At 57.8% G+C, this 11,684-nt stretch overlaps 5 protein-coding genes across 5 annotated transcripts; 2 read left to right on the top strand and 3 right to left on the bottom strand.

Moving 5' to 3' along the window:
- Positions 1 to 972: 972 nt before the first annotated feature.
- BKCO1_3600076 (pachytene checkpoint component pch2) lies at positions 973 to 2,723 on the bottom strand (the record flags this gene model as incomplete). Its single annotated transcript, XM_020274948.1, has 8 exons — positions 973 to 1,425; positions 1,479 to 1,568; positions 1,619 to 1,877; positions 1,943 to 2,051; positions 2,101 to 2,156; positions 2,210 to 2,465; positions 2,522 to 2,597; positions 2,649 to 2,723. 8 exons carry the CDS (start codon positions 2,721 to 2,723, stop codon positions 973 to 975), a joined length of 1,374 nt encoding a protein of 457 aa, XP_020128993.1.
- A 373-nt stretch (positions 2,724 to 3,096) lies between these two features.
- BKCO1_3600077 (igr protein domain-containing protein) lies at positions 3,097 to 3,801 on the bottom strand (the record flags this gene model as incomplete). Its single annotated transcript, XM_020274949.1, has 1 exon — positions 3,097 to 3,801. The coding sequence occupies one exon, from the start codon at positions 3,799 to 3,801 to the stop codon at positions 3,097 to 3,099; it is 705 nt and encodes a 234-aa protein (XP_020128992.1).
- Positions 3,802 to 4,333: 532 nt separating this feature from the next.
- On the top strand, positions 4,334 to 5,669 carry BKCO1_3600078 (serine threonine protein kinase; the record flags this gene model as incomplete). Its single annotated transcript, XM_020274950.1, has 2 exons — positions 4,334 to 4,544; positions 4,609 to 5,669. The coding sequence occupies 2 exons, from the start codon at positions 4,334 to 4,336 to the stop codon at positions 5,667 to 5,669; spliced, it is 1,272 nt and encodes a 423-aa protein (XP_020129056.1).
- A 1,291-nt stretch (positions 5,670 to 6,960) lies between these two features.
- BKCO1_3600079 (eisosome protein 1 protein) lies at positions 6,961 to 9,841 on the bottom strand (the record flags this gene model as incomplete). Its single annotated transcript, XM_020274951.1, has 3 exons — positions 6,961 to 7,958; positions 8,010 to 9,533; positions 9,595 to 9,841. 3 exons carry the CDS (start codon positions 9,839 to 9,841, stop codon positions 6,961 to 6,963), a joined length of 2,769 nt encoding a protein of 922 aa, XP_020129055.1.
- An 821-nt stretch (positions 9,842 to 10,662) lies between these two features.
- BKCO1_3600080 (tyrosine serine protein phosphatase) lies at positions 10,663 to 11,611 on the top strand (the record flags this gene model as incomplete). Its single annotated transcript, XM_020274953.1, has 2 exons — positions 10,663 to 10,777; positions 10,830 to 11,611. 2 exons carry the CDS (start codon positions 10,663 to 10,665, stop codon positions 11,609 to 11,611), a joined length of 897 nt encoding a protein of 298 aa, XP_020129064.1.
- Between the last annotated feature and the right edge of the window lie 73 nt (positions 11,612 to 11,684).

Consider the following 11,684-nt stretch of genomic DNA (forward strand, 5'->3'; position numbering starts at 1 on the left):
CTGAGCTTCGACGAGGGCGGCACCGTCCTTTTTGTTTTGGCTCTGGGCCGGATTGTGCGTGCGTTGCGCCGTACAACAGCGGGCTGCGTTTCAGAACCCTGCGAGGCACGACAGAGTAATAAGGCTGGAGCTGATGAGCGGGCAAGGATCACTTGGCCGTTTGCTGCGCGCGCGCCCCTGGCCTGGCCTGGCGCGGCCTTTTATGTCCAAGCAAGAGTCACAGAGCCGCCATCCTTGCGTCCGTCACCCGGGCCCAGCACAGCCGTCACGTACAGCTGGTGTTGCTGTCCCGCTCATGCGCCGCTACGTGGCCGTCACCACTGGCGCCAGGCCGACCCCGCCCTCCAACCAGCTTCCCCAGCCTCCGCCAGGAAAATCTTTTTCTGGCACCGGCCAACCGGTCAGCCCTCCGCCGGCCACTGCGCGCTCGGCTCGACCCTTTTGCGGCTCACGAACGCCAATCGCCGCCCACGCGGCGCCCATGCGGAGCGGCACGCCGCCGCTGATGCTAGTGATGCAGCCCAACATGTCTCGCCCAACTCGGACACATCTGCTGCGCGCCTCCTGCCCAATCCTCCCCGCCGCTTGCCACCCCCTCCAGATCCCCGGGTGCACCAGGGTGGCTCTGCCCTGAAGCATCCGCCGTTGGCTGCTGCAGAATCAATGGCGCTTTCTTGCTGCTGTAAGCCGCCTGCCGTTCGTCGAGATTCAGACACGTGCGCTGAGTGAGGCAATGCTGCATCCGTGGGGGCTAGACCGTCTTTTTTTAATACAGCACGCTAAGCCTTGAGCAACCTCGAAACAGGACTTTTGGCTCTTAGCCAGCGATGACTCTTACGTCCATCTTCGCGGCCCCCACTCGAGCCAACATCGGAAGCAACCGGCTGCGGCTCCTCGTTCTAGCAATGCAATTCCCGCCTCGTCGTCCCTCCGTCCTCCATCATCCCACCAGATTGATCAGCCATTACCTGTTTAGTTTTCTTTGTCAACTGCGAGCTGGAGGGCGTCCAGCATCTCGCTCACCGAGGGACGTTCGGCGTAGGTGTAGAGACCTAGTGCTTTCATCGGGAGCCCGCGCAAAGATCTCCCAGACAATCCAACACACTTCTTCGCGAGGAGCCATAGCCTGAACGCCGGGCTATCCTCTGCGGCCATCATCGTTACCCATCCGATGGAAGGGAACAGATGCGGATTCTCCATGAAGGTGCTAGCGGCGTCGGTCGTTCTCCAACATTCGTCTTCTTCGGTTGCAGCTGCTCCCTCGACCGCCAGGGATGACGATTGGGATTTGCAAGTTGTGATAGGCACCAGAAGCTCTTGTTTAAGGAGCTCATTCAGTGATGATCGAAGTATGCCGTAGACTGCATCTGGTCCAGGGTTCGGCACCGCTTGTGACATGTCGACGCGATCTAGGAAAGCAGAGTCCTAATATAGTTAGCCAGATCCGACCTCCAGTAAGTAAACGAAGAGTGGCATACAATTGCATCAGGAAGGTTGCTGGTACACAGCACCATGACGTTAGGCCGATGCCGGAGACGGTCAAGTGCGGTCAGTGTTCCATTCGTTACCTTGTGACGTCAGCTAGTAACCATCAAGTCAATGGAGTGGTCTGTCTTACCCGTATAGCATCTGCAACTTCGCCGCACATGGATTCTTCACGCGGAGAGACCAAGCTCTCAACTTCATCAATCATAACGAAAATCAACGTCTCTGGTTCGGCATCCGCGGTGCTTTGGATCTTATCAAAGATCTCGCCCACAATCCGTCCACTCTCCCCGAAATATTTGCTGAAAAGTGAGTTTGGATGGAGTTCGATCATCTTGCCGTGTGTGTATATTTTTCCCAAACGTATCTTCAGCTTCTGTGCCAGGCCTCGACTGCTCAAACCACATTGTCAGCGTATCCAACTCAACGGCATCCTACAGTAAGCATAGCAATTCACCATAGAGTCGTCTTCCCACTACCTGGTGGACCATACAGCAGGAAGAGTCCGTTCCAGCTGATGCAGTGGCCACTTCTCGAGTCCGAGGCGCGCTTGCGTAATATAGTCACTACATGCGTTAGTAATTTGCCTTGAAGTCGCCGTCCGAATGCCCCTACACATGCGCGTCGCGAGTCGCAGCAGTTTGACGTGGAGATCCCCGGGGTAAACAAGGCTGGCATAAAGCTAGTAAGCAAACGACGCTGAGGCCGGAAGTGGCCAACCTACGACTCCCATAGCCCCTCTAGATTGGTGTTCGGCAAGGAAGCCGCATGGATTTGATATGAAGTCTGGTTGTCGACGCTTCGGTCATCGCCAGTCAGAGTCAACAACGTAGCTGATGCTGCGTCTCCGTCATCTTGCAGGCGGTAGACATGGACGTCAAGCGTGACATCTTGGAGGGAGAAACAGATATTATCCTCATCACGGCCGGTGAAGCCGTCGACTTTGATGTATTCGATGCTCTCAACACTCTCGAGATTTTCTGCGTCAAAGATTAACGGAAATGTTCTAGTGGCACGGGTCTCACAGACCGCTCACCGTCACCGGACACCGTCTCTCCCACTTTCAGGTAGCTGAAACTTTGCAGTATCCATTGCGAGACGTCATCTACGACCTGAACGGACTGCTGTCAGCAGCGGTTTTCGCGACTGGGCGCGGAACTCACCTCGTCCGCGCGGCAGAATGGAGAGGGCGTTTGGCGAAGCCGGACTTCTATGTGCAAGATGCCTTTCGACGTCATTTTTGTTGTGCCACTGACAGGTCGTGTCCTATGCTCGTGTTTGCAATTGAGTAGTTGGGGTGGCGGCTGCAGCACTGGTGCGAAATCAACAACTGGCCAGAGAGGCAGGCGCTTCAATGGCAGGTGCGATCAGCACACCAGTGCAAGCCGCTGCCTACACATATACTTTCTCGTAGCAATACATCAGGGCCTTTTTTCCCCCTTATAACACTACGTCCCGCCTGTTCAAAAAAAGAAAAGACTACCGTCAAAGATGTTGAACGGTACGGCGGCTGCACGCCAAATGATATACACATGCACGTACAATACACAGTGAGAAAGGTACAACCCACATTAAATCTCAGCCCAAATCCCAGGGCAGTGGGAGAGCCGGCTAGTTCTTGTTCTCAGCTGCTCGTCTCTTCGCTCTAACTTCAGCCTTCCTCCTCTCGCCACCATCAACCTTGTGTCCTCTCCTCTCCTCCCACAGCCCCTCTTGCACGGCTACCCTCGCAACTTTGGCCGAGACTGCCTCAACGCGTGGGCCGACAATAGTGTTTGCCCCTTTGACCGTCAGGCCGCGCAGTGGCTTCGCGGATTTCAGCACCTGCTCCGAGACCTCGACGCCTTGCGGCACGTTGACGACAATCTTCTTCATTCCCGGCGAAGAAGTAGCAGTGGCAAGCTGCGGCTTTTTCGAGGTACTGCTGGACGGGACCTCGGTAATGCGGACCTCTGCAACGCCGTCCTTGACGTGCTTGGCGTCGCCGGCTACACCGTACTCGCCGTTGCGGAACTTCTCGCGCCAGTGCAACAGGTAGCGGCGCGACCGTGCAGGCTCGACGCCTAGCTCGCGCAGCTGCTCGGAGCTCAGGCTAAACAGTGCCTCCCACGTAGGTATCTTGGCGGAGTGTTGAGAGAGTTTGCGGCCGATGACGGTGAGGAAGGTGTTGACGTCCGGAACGAAAGGCGTGGGCTGCGGGACGGGCCGCTGGGGGATGCGGTTATGCAGTTGGCGCGCGCATTGGTAGGATATCGACGTTGCCGGGGTGCTGGACCGGAGTAGCTGTGCCAACTGGGGGTTTGGCCGGATGATCATGGTGGTGATGCGCGACTTGGTGGAGCCTGGAGCAGCTGTCAGGACGGTCGTTCTGGCGATTGAGGTCGGCAATGGCTTGCCTGAAGCACAGTTGCAGCGAGTGAGCTGCCGGGCGTATGGGTTCGAGTTCGAGTCGTCGCGCTGAGAACTGGGCGGAGGTGGAGCTGGAGGTTAGACGTTGCTCGCCCGCGGGAACTTTTCGTCGGCAGAGCGCCGCGTCGCTGGCGCCGAATCCCTGCACCTGTCGCGACTCCTCCCATCCACTGCTCTCGTGTCCTACCCAAATACCTACCTTCCGTGCGTCCAACACTCGCTCACATGCTTGCAGCTGCAGCGAGATAGCAGTCTCCAAGCCGTCGCCACTGCGCCACCGAGCATCCGCACAACACCCAGAGGGATCGCCTACTTGAGCTCCACAGCGGGGGCCTGCCTTCCTTTCAACTCTGCTCCCCGCGCTCCTTTACCACCCTGCTAGCCCGTCTCGACCCTCGAAGTCCTACACACTTTTTCGCACCCACCCTCGCTACCCACCATGGCCGTCTCTCCAGCTGAGCCTTACGCAGCGTCTGCCAACGCCAACATCACAGTCGCCAAAGCCAAAGCGCTCACCGTCCTACAACACAATGCTGGCAAAGCCATGTCTCCTCGAGCTACTACCGCGGGAACAGACGCCATCTCTGGCGACGCGCCGCGCGACTTATCCGAGGCCATGAACGAGGAGATCAAAAATAGATATAAGAAAAGTATGCGCTCGGCGCGCCACTTCCCCATGTAGTCTCAGACACTAACGCACTTCATCTGGAACAGCAACGAAGCTCGGTGAGGGTACATACGCCATCGTATACAAGGGCGAAGTCGTGAAAAAGCCCGGCCAGTTCGTCGCCATCAAGAAGATCAAAGTCAACGCCGAGTTCAAAGACGGCATCGCGATGGACGCCATCCGCGAAATAAAGCACCTGCAGGAACTCGACCACCCGAACGTCATCAAGCTCCACGCCGTGTACAGCTCGAAAGCGCAGAACCTCAACCTCGTCCTCGAGTTCCTCCCCCTGGGCGACCTGGAACAGATGATGAAGGCGCGCGACACCATCTCGTATGCGGCGGCCGACGTCAAGTCGTGGATGGGCATGGCCTCGCGCGGCCTGTGGTGGTGCCACGCCAACTTCGTGCTGCACCGCGACATCAAGCTCAACAACCTGCTCATCGGCGCCGACGGCGAGGTCAAACTCGCGGATTTCGGTCTCGCGCGCTCCTTCGCCGAGCTCTACGCGCCCATGACCTACAACGTCATCACGCGCTGGTACCGGCCGCCCGAGCTCCTCTACCAAGCCCGCTTCTACTCGGGCGCCGTCGACGTGTGGAGCATGGGCGTCGTCTTCGCCGAGCTCGTCCGCCGCGACTTCTTCATGCCCGGCGACACGGACCTCGCCCAGCTCGACCAGATCGCAAACGTCTTCGGCACCCCGACCGAGGACAACTGGCCCGGCGTCTCCAAGCTCCCCGGCTACATCAAACCCTCGGCCGACGCCGCGGAAATCAAGCGCGGCTGGCCCCAGGGCTTCTGGGACTCGGAATTCGGCCTCATCGGCCCCCAGGGCATCCAGCTGCTGCGCTTCATGCTGACGCTCGACCCCCGCCGCCGCGCCACCGCCAAGCAGGTCCTCGAGCACCCCTGGTGGTCCGCGGAGCCCAGACCCACCCCCAAGCAGGACCTGCCCAACCCGAACAAGACCAAGGCCAAGGCCGAGCTCGAGAAGCGCATGGGCGAGGACCTGAAGCGGCGGGGCGGCGAGATTCCCGGCACCACCGATGAAGCAGGCCGCGGGGACAAGGTGGCCCGGAAGTTGGATTTCGGGTCTTTCAGGTGATGGAGAAAGGGAAGCATGATGATGATGATGGGATGATGGAATGATGAAGGACCCTCGTTCGCGGAGTGTGCAACGCACGCAGGAGGAGCTGATGACTGGCTGGCTTCCAATAGCCTCCGTATATGGGCCCCGGTCGTCGTTTGGTGTACCGTCAGGTTCCCTGCATATTGGAGCGCCGTTGTTTGGTTCTCCCTGCATTGGCTCTAGACTTTCGCCGGTCTTCGGCTGCTGCTGCGGACCTGGGTTCTGGGGTTCAAACTAGCGTCGGCCCGCGCTTCTCTCTCTCTCTCTCTCTCTCTCTCTCTCTTTTGGTCAGTCCCCAAACACCCCGATGGCCAAAGGCAAACGAGAATGGCAGCCGTTCTCTACCACGCCAAGCCGGCAAAGCTGCTCATCAGATGGAGAGCAGAACGGTAGCTGCGTATCACACGCAGTACTTTTTACGTCGTAGCACTTTACAACCGCCAGACACGCCGATACTGGTACGACCTGCGCCCGAGCTGATGCGACGACGTCGACGTAGCGGGAGTCCAAAAATTTCTCAGATGGAGGGTGGACAATAGCCGCTGGCCGTGCCAGCGGTTAGGATGCCTGAGAGACAAACATTGCCGTTGCCTTGGATATTATCACTCGATAAGGCTTTCGTCACCTCCAAAGTGGGGAATTGATTTTATAGAAGACTAGAGAGAACAAAAGGGGCATGTTTCTGGTGCCAGGCAATAGAAAGTTTGCGATACAAAGGACATAGGTAGAAAGAGAAAAACAAGACCAGTTCTGAATGAATCCGCTTCCAACGCTAACATCGTGTATCAAAAAGAAAAAGACAAAAAGAAAATCGTTACCTTGTTCTCTCCAACCAGTCGCCGGCCACTTGTGTGCGCCAAAAGTCAGCGATAACCCCTTTTGTGTGAATGAAAACTGCAGTCAGTCATAGTGCTACATAGTCACTGCCTTTGTTTCTGCCAGCTCGAAAGGATATTTGAGAGAAGCTAAGAAAGTAGAAAAGATATTGGTATGTGTGCAAGGCCGTTGGGGGATATCAACCAAACCAGGGATGTCAAGAAAACAGAATAGAAAAAGAGAAAAAGAAAAGAAAAGGCAGAGGTGTTTCGATATCCAACCCAGTATGCATGTGTGCGCGTGCTGTTGAGCACTCCGAAGGAAAACAACGACCACTTGACCAAGTCCAGTAATGGGTAAGTAAAAGAAAACTGAAATGACAAAGCCACAGACGTTATGAGCAGCTCACGTGCGTACTCATTGCGTAGCAGCATCCCAATAGGGCGACATATCAGAACCTCTCCATGAACCGGCTGTCTCGCTGAGGACTCTCCGTGCTCCTTTTCGTGGTCAAGCGCGGAGGTGGTTCTAAGGCCTCACCGGCATCGACGAATTGATCCTCATCTTCATCATCGCCATTGGACACGCTGCTCACGCCGGTGGCCGCGCTACGCTGCCGGCCCCGGCTACTCCAGCTGCTTCCAAGGTCACCTCCACTGCTGGTGCGAGCAATTTCACCACTCTCCAAGCTGCTGATGCTGGGCGAGAAGCGGCGTGCCGGTGGGATCATGACCATAGGCGTCACTCTGTCCGGAACTGGAGAGTTTGTCGAATGACTACGTTGCTGCAGCTGGGGGCGAGGAGCAGCAAGGGAGCTCTGCGAGCGGAGCGCCGCGCCGCCAATGAAACCGCCGCCAATGGAGTGAGATCCGGACTCGTCCTTTTCGGGCTTCTCTTTGGAACGTCCGAGATGAGAGCGACGCTTTAGACGGCTGAACAAGGATTTGAGACCGCGACTACCACCTTCCCTTGAAGAAGCAGAGTGGTCGATCGGGGACGAGGGTGCAGAGAAAGAGACGTCTTTCGCTGACCGAGCGTTTTCACTGCCCGGATCAGATGCTTTAGCAGAAGGTGTCGGTGCGGTAGCCACACGACGCGTTTGATGTGATGTTTCTTCTGGGTCAATCGTATTCCTGGGACCTGTATCTTCTTCATCGGAGGACGCGACGTCGCCTATCGCCTCGACCTCTGCCTGGTAGCTTGGCATGGTAGCCAAAGGTGCAGGGCGCTCGTCTTTGTGTGTGCTTGCAGTTGCAGGTCGAGGCTCCAGAACGGTCATAGGCGCATCGAAGTGGTCCTCATGTTCTTCTTCTTCCGCCTTTGGCTTGTGTTTCTGGTCGTGCTTGAGCCTCTTCTCTTCATCACGTCGTGCCTTTTCAATCTCCTTCTCAGCCTTCACAGCGGCCTTTTCATGGGATTTTCGGCTCTTCTCTTCGGCCTTGAACTCACCTGCATAACGTTAATGACCCAGAGATTACACAAATGATTGGATATACTCACTTTTGATCCGTTTCTCCTCGGCCTTTCGTTCAGCCTCCCGCTCCCTTTCGACGGCGGCCAGGCGCTTCCGCTCCTCCTCATCAAGTCGTCTTTCCTCGTCCCGAGCTCTCTTCGCCTCGGCTGCCTCTGCAATCTCATTCAAGGTTGGCGCGACTTTGCTAGCGGCAACAGCATCGATCTCGGACTGGTCCAGGAACTTGCCGCCACCGACGTGTACCTTACCGTGGTTCTCCATGCGCTTTTCGCTCTGCTCAGCCGCTTTAGCGCGGGCTCTGGCCTCCCACTCCTCCATAATCGCCGGTGGCACTTTCCCAGTCTCCATGAAGACTTTCTCATCCATGGTATGCATCTGAGCCTGTACCTTGCGTTCGGCAGCGGCGAGAAGGCTTTCGCGGTCCTGCTGCCTCTTTTTCAAGTCGACTTGGGCAAGTTTGGTGTTGAAGATGGACATCTGGTTTCTGATACGCCGCGATTGCTCTTCGTCATCGGAATCAACCATGACCCCATCACTGTTGGCGCGTCGCCTCCCTCGGCGTATCGAAAGCCGCGAGCGCTTGGTTGTGTTGTAACCGTAGTAACCGCGGAAATCACCTGCGCCGTCCGCGTCGATTTTGGCTAGTCGTTCAGCGGCAAGCTTCTGGGCCTGATCTTGCACCTTCATGTATTGTAGTGCCTGCGTTTTGAGGTCTGCGGGTGAGGTGCTTGCTGTTGACGCTGGTCGTGCGCTAGCCCCACGAGCTGCGGTCTCACCAAAGCTGGAGCGGCCGGCTGCCTCGTTGATAGCGTGTTGCTGTGTGTTGTACATTTGCTTGGCCATGGAGATTGCGGAGGCCCGAAGGGCAGCTTGCCGTCGCTGCTCTTCGACCTCGATCGAGACTGGCGGGGTCGAGCCGAACATTTCCTTTGGGACATTGGCACCGAGGTGGGTAATCCGTGCAGACTGCATGGCTTCCGAATTGAGGTGGCTGGCGTCGTGAGGCTTCTTGACTGACGGTCTATGGGCGATAGTGGCAGCGTTTAGAGAGTTGTGGGCAGAGTTGGCTGCATCGGGATAGTTGGGAAGCGGTGCAGGTGACGACTCTGCCCTTCTCCTGTTCCTGGCAGCTACTGCCCCCGTTGCAGCTGTGAGCGCATTCCTCTTGCCAGTATCGGAATAACCATAGTCGGTCTGTGGGCTCAGCGTCTTGTTGCGCATGGCAATGCCTGCAGCTGAGTTGCCGTCTGCACTTGCCTCCGGCACCCACAGGTTGGGTTTCGGGCCGTCCTTGTGGGCAAGCAGTGCAGCCTTGGAGCCCGCCGCGCTCAGTTCGGGTTTCCAGAGCGGCGCCATCTTGTAGTCCTTGGCCAAAAGAGCAGCCTTGGCAGCGTTGTCAGACGTGCCATCAGGCTTCCACCACTCAATTCTGGTCTTGTTTCCTGCAGCCAGGAGCGCTGCGGATCCTGCAGAGTTGGCTGTGTCAATGCCTACAATCGGAAAGCTGGGCAGGTCTTGTGCTCTAGCGTATTTGAGGGAGGTCGCGGCACCTGTTGATGCGTAGTCAGTGGGTGGCTGTCCACTAGTCACGGTGATGCTGGAGGCGCATACTCGCCGAGGAGAGCTTGCCATCAGGACCAAGTGGATCCTGCTGCTCTGCGTTTGCTGAGCGCTCGGGCTGGGTGACGTAGAGCGCAGCGGTCGAAGCTTGTTCTTGAAGCCTTTTGTCCCGGCCGTGGACGGACGGATCCGGGCAGGCCATGTCGCCCGAAGCAAAGGGCTTGGCCGACTGCGGGGAACATGCCCGTGCTTCGGGAGCACCTGCATGGGCGTGATGGAGAGCAGCGGTCGCAGCCATGGTGGGAACTATAGGCTGTCGGCGGGGGCGGGCAATTCCTACACGAATGGATACGAGGCGGGAGACATGCGGTGCAAGAGCGGATTGGCGGGGTGTGAGATGGTGTCCTGCTGGACAAGATGTGCCGCAAGGATGCCAGCAGAGCGAAGCGCGGAGGCCGGGCGCGGATTGTATAGCACATGGGCGCCATGACATCACCGGTGCGGCCAGACGCAGGACCCTTAGCGACTAAGCCGCAACGAGCTGGGCGGCGCGCCGGCGCCTGTGGCTTGCAGGCTGTCGCGAGCGCCAAGACAGCCCGTCGCCAGCCCGTGTGCTGGTGACCCGCCGGCTATCAGCTGTGCGCTCGCTGGGGCTGCCGTCCCACCGATGACGATCTGCGCAAGTGGAGCTTCCCTGCGACCTGCTGCGCCCGAAGCGTGCAAAGCGTGTCTTTGCATGGGGCTGATCGGCGCAGGGAACCTGCCTGACAATCTCGACCGCCGCCCACTCGAGACCACCGTCGCAAAACCTGTCCACAAACCGACTCCATCCCCGCCCTGCGACCACTAACCTGCTGTCAGTGCGCCCACGAACCTGAAGTGCCGCCGTTCGAGTCGTGTCATCAATCGTGCCAGAGCATCGCGCCGCGCGCGCACTTCGGCACAGCAAGCAAACATCTGTTGCAGTCTCTTCAACCAAGCAGGAATATACTTGTTGCGCCTGGCATCAATTCCGTTTCTCGGGCGATCTACGTCTCAAACAGATTGCCTGCGTGCCTGAATATTACTATCTGGACAACTGCTATTTTTGGCCCCGTCCCCGCTGCCCACACACGCGCCATGGCCACACAACAGCCTCGTTTTGAGAAGCTTCTCAATTTCCGCGACGTCTCCTCCCTCCTCTCCCAGCCTTCCAAGCTGCAGCCAGGCAAGCTCTTCCGCAGCGCCAGGCCAGGTACGCTCCCTCACCGCGCACCCAGCTCGGCGGCACCTGACGTTGTGCACAGACGAAGCCACGCCCGAGGACCAAGCTCTGCTAAGCACGACGTACAACATCCATACCATCGTCGATCTCCGCAGCCCCACGGAGCACCTCGAGCAAGCTAAAAAGCTCGCCGCTCGGGCCCGGACCGGCGAGCATGTTTCCACCGTCCCAACCCCGCAGAGCACCTCTGCGTCCGCCACAGCCGCCGACCTCCCGAAGATCGCGGGCATCACCTATCGCGACGTAAACTTCAACGGCGGCGCTTATATCCGCTCGATGCTGTCCCAACTTTCTTGGCGCTCGTACCTTACTGTACTGACCTACTACGTTGCTGGCTACCGCGTCGAAGCCGTGCAGATTATTGGCCATGAGGTCATGAGCCCCCGTGGTGTCGTCGGCTTGATGCTTGACAGCCTGGCCGTTTGTACAAAAGAAATCGCCACTGTCTTTAACGAGGTGCTGGCGCGAGAGGAGAGCTACCCAGTGCTGTGGCACTGCACCCAGGGGAAGGACCGGACAGGGCTGGTAACCATGTTGACGCTATTCTTGCTAGGTGTGGACTTGGAAGATGTCCAGCGTGATTACATGGCAACCCAGGCGGAACTGGAGCCAGAAAGGGAGGAGCGTGTACAGGAGATCGCCAGGATTGGTTTGGGATCGGAATGGGCCGACTGCGATCCTACCCTAGTGGTGGAAGTAAGGACTTTCTTGGAAGAGAAGCACGGCGGTGTCGAGGGGTATTTGGAAAACGCGGGTGTGAGTCGGGAGACGCAAGAGAAGATCAAGAATATTCTGCGCCAGTGAAGGGGATAGATGCATGCATGACGTTTTGTACGACTGTCGTCATGGTGCATTAGCATTTCTTGCGAGCACAAGA

Source organism: Diplodia corticola (assembly GCF_001883845.1).
Source record: "Diplodia corticola strain CBS 112549 chromosome Unknown scaffold36, whole genome shotgun sequence".
Classification (NCBI taxonomy): domain Eukaryota; kingdom Fungi; phylum Ascomycota; class Dothideomycetes; order Botryosphaeriales; family Botryosphaeriaceae; genus Diplodia; species Diplodia corticola.